This window comes from Myotis yumanensis, unplaced genomic scaffold (assembly GCF_028538775.1).
Source record: "Myotis yumanensis isolate MYYU_CA2020_CCGP unplaced genomic scaffold, mMyoYum1.0.hap1 SCAF_2, whole genome shotgun sequence".
NCBI classification, from domain to species: Eukaryota; Metazoa; Chordata; class Mammalia; order Chiroptera; family Vespertilionidae; genus Myotis; species Myotis yumanensis.
The window spans coordinates 34,562,782-34,576,312 of NW_027223753.1; the positions used below are offsets into that span (position 1 = coordinate 34,562,782).

The following is a 13,531-nucleotide window of genomic DNA, read 5'->3' on the forward strand; positions in this document are numbered from 1 at the left end:
AAAAACACCAAAAAAGGATTTTTCCCATGAAAGAGAAGTACAACCCAGAAGCAAATCTAGGAACTAAAGTTTATCCTTGAGCAGCTCTCTGTGTAGGGTGAAACCTTTCCCCCAGTTCTCCTAAAATGCTGAGATAAATCATATTTAGCTAACAATGTTCAGAGCTCTCCCATAAATTTAATTCCTTCCAGTTAAACCCCAAACTTCAGTAAACATTATACACACAAAGTCCTGTGTCAGTGATGTTGTAGGGAATTGGGAGAATCAGCAGTAAAGTTATGTGGCTGTTCCTGAGCCCTCTTCGACTGGAGCTGGTGGTCCAGGGACCGCCCCGAGCCAAGGAAGACTCCGAGTTCCCTAAACTCCAGATGTTGACCACTGTCTGACATACAATGCAAGTTGCAGTTGGGAGAAAAAGAGAGAAGCAAGCAAGAAGGTGAAAGAGCAAACAGGAGAGATTGACTTGAAAGAGGAAATTAAACAACCTCCTCACATTCTCCTAAATATACTAAAAAATAGATGACCCTGAATGAAGAAGGCAGAGGTTAGGTTATAGGGCTATGCTTTCATCTGCTTAAAAAAAAATCATATCACTATGTGTACAAAGTTTGTGCAAAGTCTTTCATGATTAGCTGTCTCAGTATAACAGAATGATAACTGATTTCTTAAGATTATATTTTAATGTTTGTTCAAAGCATATGTATTTAGTTCTCTTTTCATCAATACACTCTCCCATTCAAAGCAGATTTGAACAGGATTATGAAATCATACACTGTTAGAAAATGTAAATGATGAAATCATGATTAAAGACAGATTATTATGATCTGAATTTTTTGAAAAGTCAGTACACAGAAACACAAGCAAAATCATTAGGGAGGGCTATAAAATTGACTCTGAGTTTTCCAATAGCCTAAGCAAAGGGAAAATAGAATGAGTTACAAGAATCATATTGTTTTTATGATATAAACATCTAATTGTATAGGAGAAGAGAAGCTTTTTCCTGAAACTGAGGCCCTGTGAGAACCGTATAATGATTTACAGGTTTTTATAGAAGAAATGAGATAGAGAACATACCATAATAAACATAATACAAGTCACCTCCTATAGGTTCTTACTGTATTCCTCAAGGAAGCCTACCATATCAAGCTAATGCTTCAGTTTCTAAAGCATACTTTTTGTTCTCAGTTATCTATTTGTATTATTTAATAATCTTTAGATAACAAAAAACAACATATTATACCTATTTATCTATGTCTCTAGAAACAAAACTGTATCACTGTTATATATACACAACAAAATAGTCCAAATATGGTCATGACTTTTTAAATATTCCTAACCTTAAACAAAAGCACAATCTTCTTACCGAAACCAAACTGAAGGTATCCACTATTTCCCTCACCTGTGATTCTTTCACATTTTCAACAGTAAAGTTGAACCAGACTCGGAAGCGTGGATTACAGGTATCCGGCCTAATGAACAAATCATACTCAAACTCAGAGACCTGGTCCACCCGTCCAAGGTTACCTGGTAATAAAAATTAAGAGAACTGGGTTTTAATAGAAGTTCAGGCAGTTCAAGGGTATATACATTTAAAATATTAGGAGTTCTTACAGTGACATTTGTCATCATTCAGTACTTATAGGTACAGTATTCACAATCTCTCAGGCTGCTGACTCCAAATGCAGAGCAGAGGCTTTGAGCTAAGCCAGGCTGTGATGCAAGCAGCTTTTTCAGTCCTTATCACCTAGCAGACCTTTTTGTCTTAGATTGGGATACTGTATGGAGCATGTATCAAGGACCAATAAAGCAATTAAGAATTACAACCAAACTTCAGTTTCCTAGTTCGAAAAACAAAAATGATAACACCTTAATATTTGAATTAACCTTTGTGGTATACAAGCTACTTCTAATACGAATATATTTGATCTTATTTAACTCTCAAATGCAATAGGGCTATGCATTTGTACTGTTTTTGGTATATCTCTCAACTTCTATCAGAATATGTTAAAGGTTTTAAACAAAAAAACTAGAAGTAGTTACTCTGTAAGAATAACAGTGATTAATTTACAAACAACACTGAAATTATTTTCCATTTTCTCCAACAACAGAACTAACAGTTATATTAAAAATGTACAAACTTAACACATTAGGGCAGATCACGAGCATTCTCGTGTTTTCATATTACACAGTGTTTTACATAAATGTTAAAGGCACACCTTAAAATTAAATACCCATTGCATTTTGAAGTTATTTATTACATATTCTTACAAGCTAATATCTTTTTAAAGTATGATACTTTGTAAAACGTTTTCTGTACTCCTTCAATAGAAACTTATCTGGCCTTTGGGTAAAGCTAGCAATAAAACTACTGGTGCGCAATGTGTTAAGTTTGAGTTCCATTCTTTGTATCTCCTCTCTCAGATATTCAAATGAGTAGTGAATTGCCCAAAATGTTAATAGTAAGATAAAATAAAATAAAAAAGAGTTTGATGAATTCCCAAACCAGATCATCAACAGCTAAAGAAGAGTAAAGATGACTATAGACATCAACAAAGCAATTGACTGAGAAGTTAGTATTGTATTGCATTTGAAGAGCAGAGCAATATGTTGCTTTAAAATGAGCTCTAGTGTCTTTGGTCAAAAGAAAAAATACCAAAACAACTCAGAATTGAACTTTAACCAAACATAAACAGAAAATCTTTAAAGCAAACAGGGAAAAGTAGCTATGACACATACAAAAGAACAACAATAAGAATGATCATTGACTTTTTCTCAGAAATCATGGGCGATAGTAATGAAATCTTTAAAGTGATGAAAGAACAAAACTCTCAATATTCAATATCCAGTGAAAATATCCTTAAAAATGAGGGTGAACTAAATCATTTTCAGATAAATAAAAGCTAAGATAATTCATTTCTAGCAGACCTGCATTACAAGAAAAGCCAAAAGATATTAGATAGAATGCATGTCTATAAGAATAAATGAACACCATAAAATATTAAATAGTATTTAAATGTAAAAGACTTTGTCTCACAATTTTTAAAAAGGCAATTGACTGTTTAAACAATGACACTTAAACAATGACATACTTTGTATAAAGCTTGAAATAGAAGCAGTATTGATACAAAGAAATATATTGCAATGGGTCAAGCAAGAATTGATGAGGGATCACTGTGAAGCAGTGAGAAGAAGGAATCCACTGGGATATATTAAGGCATAAACGTTTCTTCCCCACTTGATACTTTTATTTAAATGTTTAACTTTCATGGTAAAGAAGGGGCAAAACAGTCACAATTATGGAAAAAGGTAATACTGAGATTTCCTTTCAGCAAAAAAACAACAGTGAGATCATCTTAGATATGAATTCTTGAAGGGTTGGATTATGATTTGGCAGGTTTGGACTAGATAATCAAAGGTTCCTTCCAACCAGAGGTGGGTTTACTGTGAAGCAAATGAAGCTTAAGCTTTAAGGTTCCTCACGTACAAGAGCCCTTATGAAGGCTGAGAGTTGCAGAGAGTATAATATAAAGGAAAAGCAAGGCTGCACTTCTTTGAAGCATATCCTATAAATAGCCAGAGATTTCAGCAGAAAAATACCTGAATCCCTAAAGAACCAATCATTTATTGTGATATTTATTCTGAAGATATAATTTTATATTAATAATTTTGTGAATTTTTCTTAAAGACCACCCTCTGAAATTAAATAAGCTTCAAGCTATACAAAACTTAGAATGGTCCTTGCTTCCAGCTCTGGGCTTCTGTGGCATTAAGAAAGAGTTGTAGTATGACTCATAGAGTTGAGGGCATATTTTCATCTTCATCTACAGAAATTGATTTTCCAAGTAAACAAACAAGATGATTTCCTTAAAATATATTAGGAGCTATTAACTAGCAATTAAATACTGAATACCAGTACATGATGAATAATTAATGCTTTATATCTCACCATCCAATGATGAATAAAAATAGAGATCTGAAGGTTGAGTGACATTTTCAAAGTCATTCTTCTTTAAAAGTTAAAAATGCTTTCTGGGTACGTATTTTTAAGTGGATGGACTATTGATTAGAATGGCAGTCAGAAGACCTGGTTATAGCTCTGGATCTATCATTGATTACCTTTGTCACCTTGGGCTTATGACAGAATTACCTGTACTGTAACTCTGATTCTCACATCAACTTCTCAATTAATCTTCTCTTAGTCTGTAGAAACAAATTCCTAACTGCTCTTCATGCCCACAGCAAGACCTCCACTCTCATATCATATCATTTCCACAGAGCTGCCTTTAATGGATTTCTACCATTTAAAGAATGAAATGCAAAATCAGCCTATCATAAAAAGTCTCTATAAGTAGACCCTTACATACCTGTGCAAATTCAGCTATCATCTGAGTTCCTGGGGGAAGTGGGAGTTAATACACAGATTTATTCACTGTTACACAACCATTCTGCCTTGGCACATTTACTTAAGCTATTCTCATAGTTTGAAGCCCTCTCATCATCTATGACTTTTCATTGAAGGTATCTTCCAAGTTATTTTCAAAAATTAATCTTTCCCCATCATCTTCTCATATCTTTCCCCATCACTTTCTTTATTACTCATTTATAATGTCCATCAGATGGTAAAGTAGTTGAGGACTTTAGCAGTGAATCAGACAGGTCTGGTCTCAAGTCTTTGCTCTACCACTCACTAAGTTGTGTAACTCTGGGAAAGTTATTTAACCTCCTTGAAATTCAGCTTTCATTTACTAAGTGGACCATGTGTATAAGGTATCTTCTACATGCATGGAAATCAGCATAAATTCAGTGAAGAGGAAGCAGTATAATCCATCAGGCTTCCATGTCTAAGTGAACTGGGCTTACCAATGAAGTTCATTATTTGTCAGTCAGTGGAATGAGGGTAGAATAGAAATGACAGGTAAGATATTTCTGATCGGCTTTCCCAGTTAGTAATAAAGCAATATTTAGCTTCCCATTTGGCTTTTTCCCCCCATTTGGAACTTTAGTATTCTCAGCAAGTAGCCCCAAAAAGGAAGAGTATTGGATGGTATGATTCATGAAAGAAATTCCACTCTAGACCCAAACAGGGTGAGTTACTCTCCTTTGTTTCTAATGGAAATGTTCAAGAAGTACTTTCTGAAAGTTAGTCAAATTGATATATGAAACATCTTAATTCTCTTGTTTGGAAAGTAAACTAACCAACTTCTATCTTTAATGAAATATTCACTTAGATATTTATTTATTTATTGAGTATAAATTATAGGTTAACATAAAATTATTATCATTATGGTTATAACAGTGAACAGCATAGACACAGTCTCTATCCTTGGGTTCTTATGCACTCATTGAGAATATAAATATCAATCTAATCACTTGAAGTATGATAAGGGTTATGAAGAAGAGATATATTCCTGGTATCATAATAGCATACAATAGGAGAAAGTAATCTAGTTTATAGGATAAAAGTAGGCTATCCTTTTTATTTTTTAATCCTCACACAAGGGGATATGGGGTTTTTTTATTGACTTTTAGAAAGAACGAAAAACACTGATGTCAGAGAAACATTGATTGGCTGCCTCCAAAATGCTCATTGACCGGGGATCGAACCTGCAACCTTTTTCTAAAAACATATATATAGATATAGACAGATATAGATATAGATATAGATATAGATATAGATAGATATCTATAGATATAGATATAGGTATCTATAGTTATAGATATATAGATAGATATATCTTACCTAATAATAGACAAACATGTAAATTAACCGTCCCTCCGCTACACTCACCAGCCAATCAGGAGAGTATGCAAATTAATCCAACAAAGATGGCGGTTAATTTGCATACGTAGGGGCAAAGCGGCAGAGCGAAGACTGAAGGCTCCCTCTGGAGCCGCAAAGACTGGAGGCTCCGGTTGGAGCGAAGGCCTGGGTCCCGGGTGCCAGAGGAAAACCGGTGCCGGCAACAGGGGAAGGGAAGGCCTATTGCATGAATCTCTTTGTGCAATGGGCCTCTAATATATATATATATATATATATATATATATATATATATATATATATATTTCAGAAAGGAAGAGAGAGGGCGAGAGAGACAGAAACATCAATGATAAGAGAGAATCACTGACCTGCTACCTCCTGTGGGCCTCCTACTGGGGATTGAGCCTGCAACCTTGGCATATGCCCTGATCAAACCGTGATTTTCTGGTTGATAGGTCAACACTCAACCATTAAGCAACACTGGACGGGCAAACCAGCAACCTTTTGGTGCATAGGACCATGCTCCAACCAACTGAGCCACCCAGTCAGGGCTAAGCTATTCTTGTACTCAATGTTATGAATTTAATGTTTGTGTCCCCACTCTACCAATTTCGTATGTTGAAAACCAATCTCTAAATATGTCTGTACTTGGAGATGGTGCCTATAAGGAGGTAATGAAGGTTAAAAGAGTGGGGCCCTGATATGATAGGATTAGTGTCCTTATAAGAAAACACCACAGAAGCATTCCTTCTCCATCCCTCCCTCTTCCTCTTCCCCTCTCTTCGTGCATATGCACCAAGGAAAAACAATGTGAGGCATAGTGAGAAGGGGGACATCTGCAAGCCAGGAAGAGGGCTATCACCAGAGACTAAATCCTGTTGGAACTTTGCTCTGGACTTCACAGCTTCCAAAACTGTGAGAAAATAAATTTGTTGTTTAAGCCATGCAGCCTATGAGTATTTTATTATGGTAGTCTGAGCAGAATAAAAAAAAAAAAGAAGAAGAAGAAGAAGTAGAAAAAGGGGGAAGTAACATTTTCTACTCCTTTCAAAATATAATGGACTTCATCATGTGAAGGTCCTATATATGTGAGGCACTAGACCAGGGGTGGGCAAACTTTTTGACTCAAGGGCCACAATGGGTTCTTAAACTGGACTGGAGGGCTGGAACAAAAGCATGGATGGAGTGTTTGTGTGAACTAATATAAATTCAAAGTAAACATCATTACATAAAAGGGTACGGTCTTTTTTTTTTTTCTAGTTTTATTCATTTCAAACGGGCCGGATCCGGCCTGCGGGCCGTAGTTTGCCCACAGCTGCACTAGACTAATGCTTAGGCTACCTGCACGGGTAGGGTAACCTAGGCCTGGCTGGTGATCAGGGCTGATCAGGGCCTTCTGGCTGCCAGCCAGGGCCTTCCTTCATTCCGCTCTGCCCACTGGTGGTCAGGGCATGTCACAGCGAGCGGTCGAACTCCCGGTCGGGTGGAACACTCGAGGGACAATTTGCATATTAGCCTTTTATTATATAAGAATGTGCTTCTCTGAAGTAATCTTTGCCACTCCCATAACATTTGGTAGAACATTTTAAGCTTTGCAAGTGTTACATGCTTGCTGAGCTCATGTTGCAACTATTTTGGCTACAGATCTTTTCAAATCTATAAAATAAAAGGGTATCATTAAGGCAATAGCAAAATAAATTACCTCAAATCTCCACTGGCTTACAACAATAAGCATATATTTTTAAACTCAAAAGTTTGCAGATTGTGGGCTGAGCAGCTCTGCTTTAGGCTGCAGGTAGATTGGGTCTGAGGTTACTTCAAGGTATGTTCATATATCTCTCATCTACCTGTTCTCATGGCAAATCACCAGCATGCAAAAGCCAAGCCAAATTAGACAAAGCACATTGAAAGACTCTGTTGAAATCATATCCATTAACATTCCATTGACCAAAAAAATCAAGTTACAAAGCCAGAATAAAAAAGCAGGGAGTATACATCACCTACAGTCAGAGGGTGAAAAAAATAAATATTTGCTGAATAATATCTACACATTCTATAGAGGTGGTCTCTAAGTGGGAAGGAACTAAGTATCCTATTATGTGCTTGGAATATGATGGTGAATAAGACAGAGTTTCATGGCCATAGCTCATAGTGTGGAAGCTGATAAAGATCATGAAAGATAGGAGATTACGCAAAAATGGAGGCAGAGTAAGTGGATGCTGCACGGACATGCTCCCAGGAACAAACTAGAATTACAACTAGAATACAGAAAAACGCCCTGAATAATCAACAGAAGATTCGCTGGAGAGAACCCTAATAACTGAAGACCGAAAGTGAAGACCGCATAGAGTAGTGGTCAGCAAACCGCAGCTCCCAAGCCACATGTGCAGGGGTGGGCAAACTTTTTGACTCGAGGGCCACAGTGGGTTCTTAAACTGGACCGGAGGGCCAGAACAAAAGCATGGATGGTGTGTTTGTGTGAACTAATATAAATTCAAAGTAAACATCATTACATAAAAGGGTACGGTCTTTTTTTTTTTTAGTTTTATTCATTTCAAACGGGCCAGATCCGGCCCGCAGGCCGTAGTTTGCCCACGGCTGCACATGTGGCTTTTTGGCCCCTTGAGTGTGGTTCTTCCACAAAATACCACGTTTTGGCGCGCACGTACAGTGTGATTGAAACTTTGTGGCCCATGCGCAGAAGTCGGTTTTCGGCCTGGGCAAGTCTATTTTGAAGAAGTGGTGTTAGAAGAAGTGGGGAGTGTCGGTCGGTCGGGCGACGGGATACGCAGCGTGGGGCAGGCACGTGCGATTCATGCACGCGTTGAGTGAGCCAGTCAGTCAGTAGTCTCATGTGCAGTGGTTAGTGCTAGTCGCATCTGCAAATTGTGCACGGGTGACAAAAGTAAAGTTTATTAAGTTAATTTTAGGGAACGTTGTGGAGTGAAAGAAGATGTAGTATCGAGGATTGAGGAAGGTATGTTGAGATGGTTTGGACATATAGAGAGGTTGAACAAAAGGAGATAGATGAAACAAGTATACAAGACGAGTGTGGATGGAAGAGTTGAAACGGGTCGACCTCAGCGAAAGTACCTCAATGAGATTGAGGACATTTTTAGCAAAGGCCAGCTTAGGAGTACCCTAATTAAGTTAATAACAATGTACCTACCTATATAGTTTAAGTTTAAAAAATTTGGCTCTCAAAAGAAATTTCAGTCGTTGTACTGTTGATATTTGGCTCTGCTGACTAATGAGTTTGCCGACCACTGGCATAGAGAATGGTAGGAGAGGCAAAAGGGCTGGCTGGGCTCCCACAGATAACAACTAAAGTTTCAGAAAAATATCACAGCTGTGGGGGGTTGCCATTGAGAACTCTGGGGTCTACTCCCCATGCTGGGCACCCCAGCAGAGAGCACCAGAACTGAGAAGGGTACCCACATAACATGGCTATGAAAAGCAGCAAGGTTGCTGGCTAATAGGGAAAGATTGCTGAATTCAGGCACCCTCTTAAAGGGCCAATGCAAAAAATTCCCTGTGGAGCCCCCCACCTTGTGCTCTGGCAAAGGAACAGCAGCATGGACTTGAGCTGTGTGAGCAGAAGCCAGGACTGGGGGCTCTGGGGTTAGAGCTCAAAAGGCAGACACCGGGTTTCCTGTGCTGAGTCATTCCCTCATATTGCAGAGGTCATCTTTCTCACATAGACATTTGCTATAAGGCAACCATGCCTGGAGGGGGAAGACAGTTGATCCACCCTTTTGAAAACACCTTGCCCCACAGTGTGTGTGGAGTTTCTCTGGCCCATTAAAAGACTACAATTAGCTCCAGGCACAAGCAATTTCCCCACCCTTATGAAAACAACTCTTGCCACATTTGTGGATAATTCAAGACAAAATCCTATTAGTCTGTAGACAGAGGTGGTCTTTGTAGGCTTTGAATCTTTGCCTGATAGCCACAGCAATCTTGAGAAAGAACAACAAAGTTGGAGAAATCACAATACCAGATTTCAAGCTAAACTACAAAGCCACCGTAATCAAAACAGCCTGGTACTGGCACAAGAACTGGCATATAGATCAATGGAACAGATCAGAGAACCCAGAGATTGACCCAAGCCATTACACTCAATTAATGCTTGACAAAGGAGGCAAGAGCATACAATGGAGTCAATAAATGGTGTTGGGAAAACTGGACAGATAACATGCAAAAAAAATGAAACTAGACCACCAAACCTACACCATACACAAGAATAAACTCACAATGGATAAAAGACTTAAATGTAAGTCGTGAAACCATAAAAATCCTAGAAGAAACCATAGGCAGCAAAATCTCAGACATCTCTCATAGCAATATGTTTATGGATACATCTCCTAGGGCAAAGGAAACAAAGGAGAAAATTAACAAATGGGACTCCATCAAAATAAAAAGCTTCTGCACAGCAAAAGAAACTATCAACAAAATGAAAAGGGAGCCCACTGTATGGGAGAACATATTTGACAATGATACATCTGATAAAGGGTTAATATCCAAAATATATAAAGAACTCATACAACGTAACTAAAGACAAACAATCCAATTTAAAAAATGGGCAAAGGACATAAATAGACAGTTCTCCAAAGTGGACATACAGATGGCCAAGAAACATAAGAAAAAGTGCTCAAAGTCACTGATCATCTAAGAGATGCAAATTAAAATGACAATAAGGTATCACCTCACAGCTGTCAGAATGGCTACCATCAACAAATAACAAGTGGTGGCAAGGATATGGAGAAAAGTACTGATGGGGTGGTCATAATAATCTAGCCGGTCATAATAATCTGGCCACTCAGTGTATATGACAATTGCAATTATTTTTGCAATTTCATTATTTAGAAAAAGTCTAAATTTCATTTCTGTATCTGAAATAAAAGCATTAAATCCATGGAATTTCTCTTTCCATAGTAAAGACTACTTGAAAATTATGTCCTAGTATTTTCTAAACATATTTTAGCAGAAATTAGAGCCAATTTGAGATTTCAAAAATCTCTTGAAATGCATATGGGTCAGCAATTTTTATAAAAGAGTAAAACAATGCTGCATCTTAAGTGGAAACAATACAACAAACACAAGATCTGTTGTCCTGATTGCAATTAGTCACAGAGATTTAGAGGCCTTCCTACTATCTCAGAATATCAGGAACACTGCTCACTAACAGAAAACTTGGTTGAATCCATTTTGGACACCAATAGTCCAAATCTTCTGAAACAATTTGCAGGTATCTTAACAAAAACTCCAAGTATTTGCAACTACAGAGGTTGTACTAGGAAGACTTAAACATTTTGACTTTTTAATATCTACAATCATATTCCCTAAGGTGAAATTATGTTTCCTGAAACTCTCCATTTTGTGGGTCAATTTGATACTTACAGCAACAGGGAAGAAAAAAATATATTGAAGATGGGGTTTTGCATAGCCACTCGAATCAAAAGTGACAATTACCTTGATACAAGAATAAATAAGAAAGCTTGAGGGTTTTATTAGTCCCAAAGTAATTTTCAAGTTGCATAAAATATTCTTTCTTTCAATATATATGAAAGTACTTTTACTTCTCCTTCCCTATACATTTAGTCTTCATAAAATATTCAACATGTTGCTTCCAATGTCAATAAAATGAATCTTTTACTGGAAGAAGGAAAATCCATTTTGCAAAATGATAGGGAGATTACCCAGCATAACTATAATTATCAGGGCTGGGGGTTGGGAGAGAAAGGCACAGAAAGAGAGAGAGTGGTTAAGCAATTTAAAGTTTTCTTAAGCCACAGACTGCATTTTCTTACAGAGGATTTTTAAGGTGAGAAATAGACCTTAAGATCTTAGATAGGCCTGAGGCAATAAAAAAAAAAGGTCAAACATTCTGCTAAAAGGCACTGCTATCTTCAGAACAACAACTTATCAGCCAGTTTGCAGAGCCTCCTTATTTACAGCTATTGGTCCCAAAGGAAGTGCACCTGAGTGTGGGCCTCGATTACTTTGTAATGAGTTTGCCAGGAATGATACAGAAAACAAATTTGTAACTGTGTGCCATTCACAGCTCAGAAACCTTAGCAAAGACTTTTTCTTCTGGTAAGGAAGAAGGGGGAGATGGGACACAATGGACAGGAAGAAAAAATGCAAAGAGAAGAAAGGAGGCCTAACAATAAAAAGCCACCTTTAGCCCTCGCCGGTTTGACTCGGTGGTTAGAGTATCCACCGGTGGACTGAAGGGTCGTAGGTTCTATTTCAGTCAAGGACACGTAACTTGATTGCAGGCTTAATCCCCGGGAAGCAACCAATTGATGTGTCTCTCTCACATCGCTGTTTCTCAATCTGTCTCTCTCCCCTTCCCTTCCACTCTCTCTCAATGGGGGTGAAATATCCTCAGGTGAGGATTAACACACACACACACACACACACACACACACACACACACACAGCCATCTTCAGTTATGCTACTAATAAGCAGCCAAGACCCTGCGGAAGACTGAGTTACCAAGTTTACAAGCGTAGTTTGGAAGATTCAGGGATTACCCACCCCAGCTCAAAGGCCTTATTCTAAGGCAACTCCATAAAATGCTTGTTTCCAGGGGGTGGACTTGTACTCTCACAGATTAGCAACAAAAGGTCAAGGGCTACCCTACACAACTAGGACACCTACATATAATGTGCTCATTTACAAGAGCCTATTCCATCCCTCTTAGTGCATAAAAGTGCATACCATGATAAATGAGGAGGGTAGAGAATTAAACTTTATCCAAGAACTGTCAATAAATCTATTGTTGGAAATATATGTGAACACAGGCAGTCCTCAGGTCACATCGGACTTGACGTACATTGTTTCATGGTTACATCGCCATCTCTCATCCTATATAATATCCTATATAATAAAGAGGTAATATGCAAATTGACTATCACACCCTCGCACAAGATGGCGCCCCCATGTGGTCACAAGATGGCCGCCCCCATGTCATCACAAGCTGCTCCATGTGAGTGATGTAGGTGCTTATGTAGATGGGTTCCAACTTACAGAGAAAATCGCATTACATCATGCCATAGGAATGGATCTCAGACATAACCCTAGGACCTACTGTAGAAGTAGCAGAGGTAATCTTTGTCTTTTAATGAAGTAGTTTTTCAAAAACAGAATTACACAAAGTGCTCCTCTGTTTTTGTCAATATGCTGCCAGGTTTTGAAATACTATTTTTCATCCAAACGATAAAAATCTTGACAAGTAAGCAACAGAAAATCACTAATACACTTGCAGCTGCATTTCAATCTATACATATTCTTTAAACAAAACAACCAAAGAAAAGCCTGGCCTAGCAAAATCATTGCACCATTTGGGCCTCAACTTCAAGATAATTTAAAAACCCAATTTTATATTTCCATTGAAATTTTTTGACAAGTATTCAAATTTAAAAAATGAAAATCCAGATGAGAAGATGGAGTAAAAACCTACATGTGAATTTCAAGAGCTGAAAATCAAGAAAAGGCTTCTTTCCAACTTCACACTTGATATTAACAAAACAAACAAACAAAGAATCTTCAGTTCTTCTATTTCTAAAAAATGTAAGTGTGTATAGAATTTGATGTCAGAAGTCTCTAGTCTAAACTCCTAAAATCATAAAAAGGAAGTTCTCTGATAACAGAATTAAAATCAACAAAATGAAATCTGAGAAATACCTCAACAATTATCTATATATATAAAAAGCCAGTGACTGTACTGGCCGGTCACTATGATGCCCACTGTGGCCAGGGAACCG

At 37.7% G+C, this 13,531-nt stretch overlaps 1 protein-coding gene across 1 annotated transcript in view; it reads right to left on the reverse strand.

Moving 5' to 3' along the window:
- The window catches only part of AGBL4 (AGBL carboxypeptidase 4), a 987,573-nt gene that overhangs the window by 860,250 nt on the left and 113,792 nt on the right, over nucleotides 1–13,531 (reverse strand). The window contains exon 3 of the mRNA XM_070405080.1: nucleotides 1,400–1,524. Coding sequence (XP_070261181.1) covers nucleotides 1,400–1,524 — 125 coding nt within the window. The remainder of the gene's footprint in view (nucleotides 1–1,399; nucleotides 1,525–13,531) is intronic.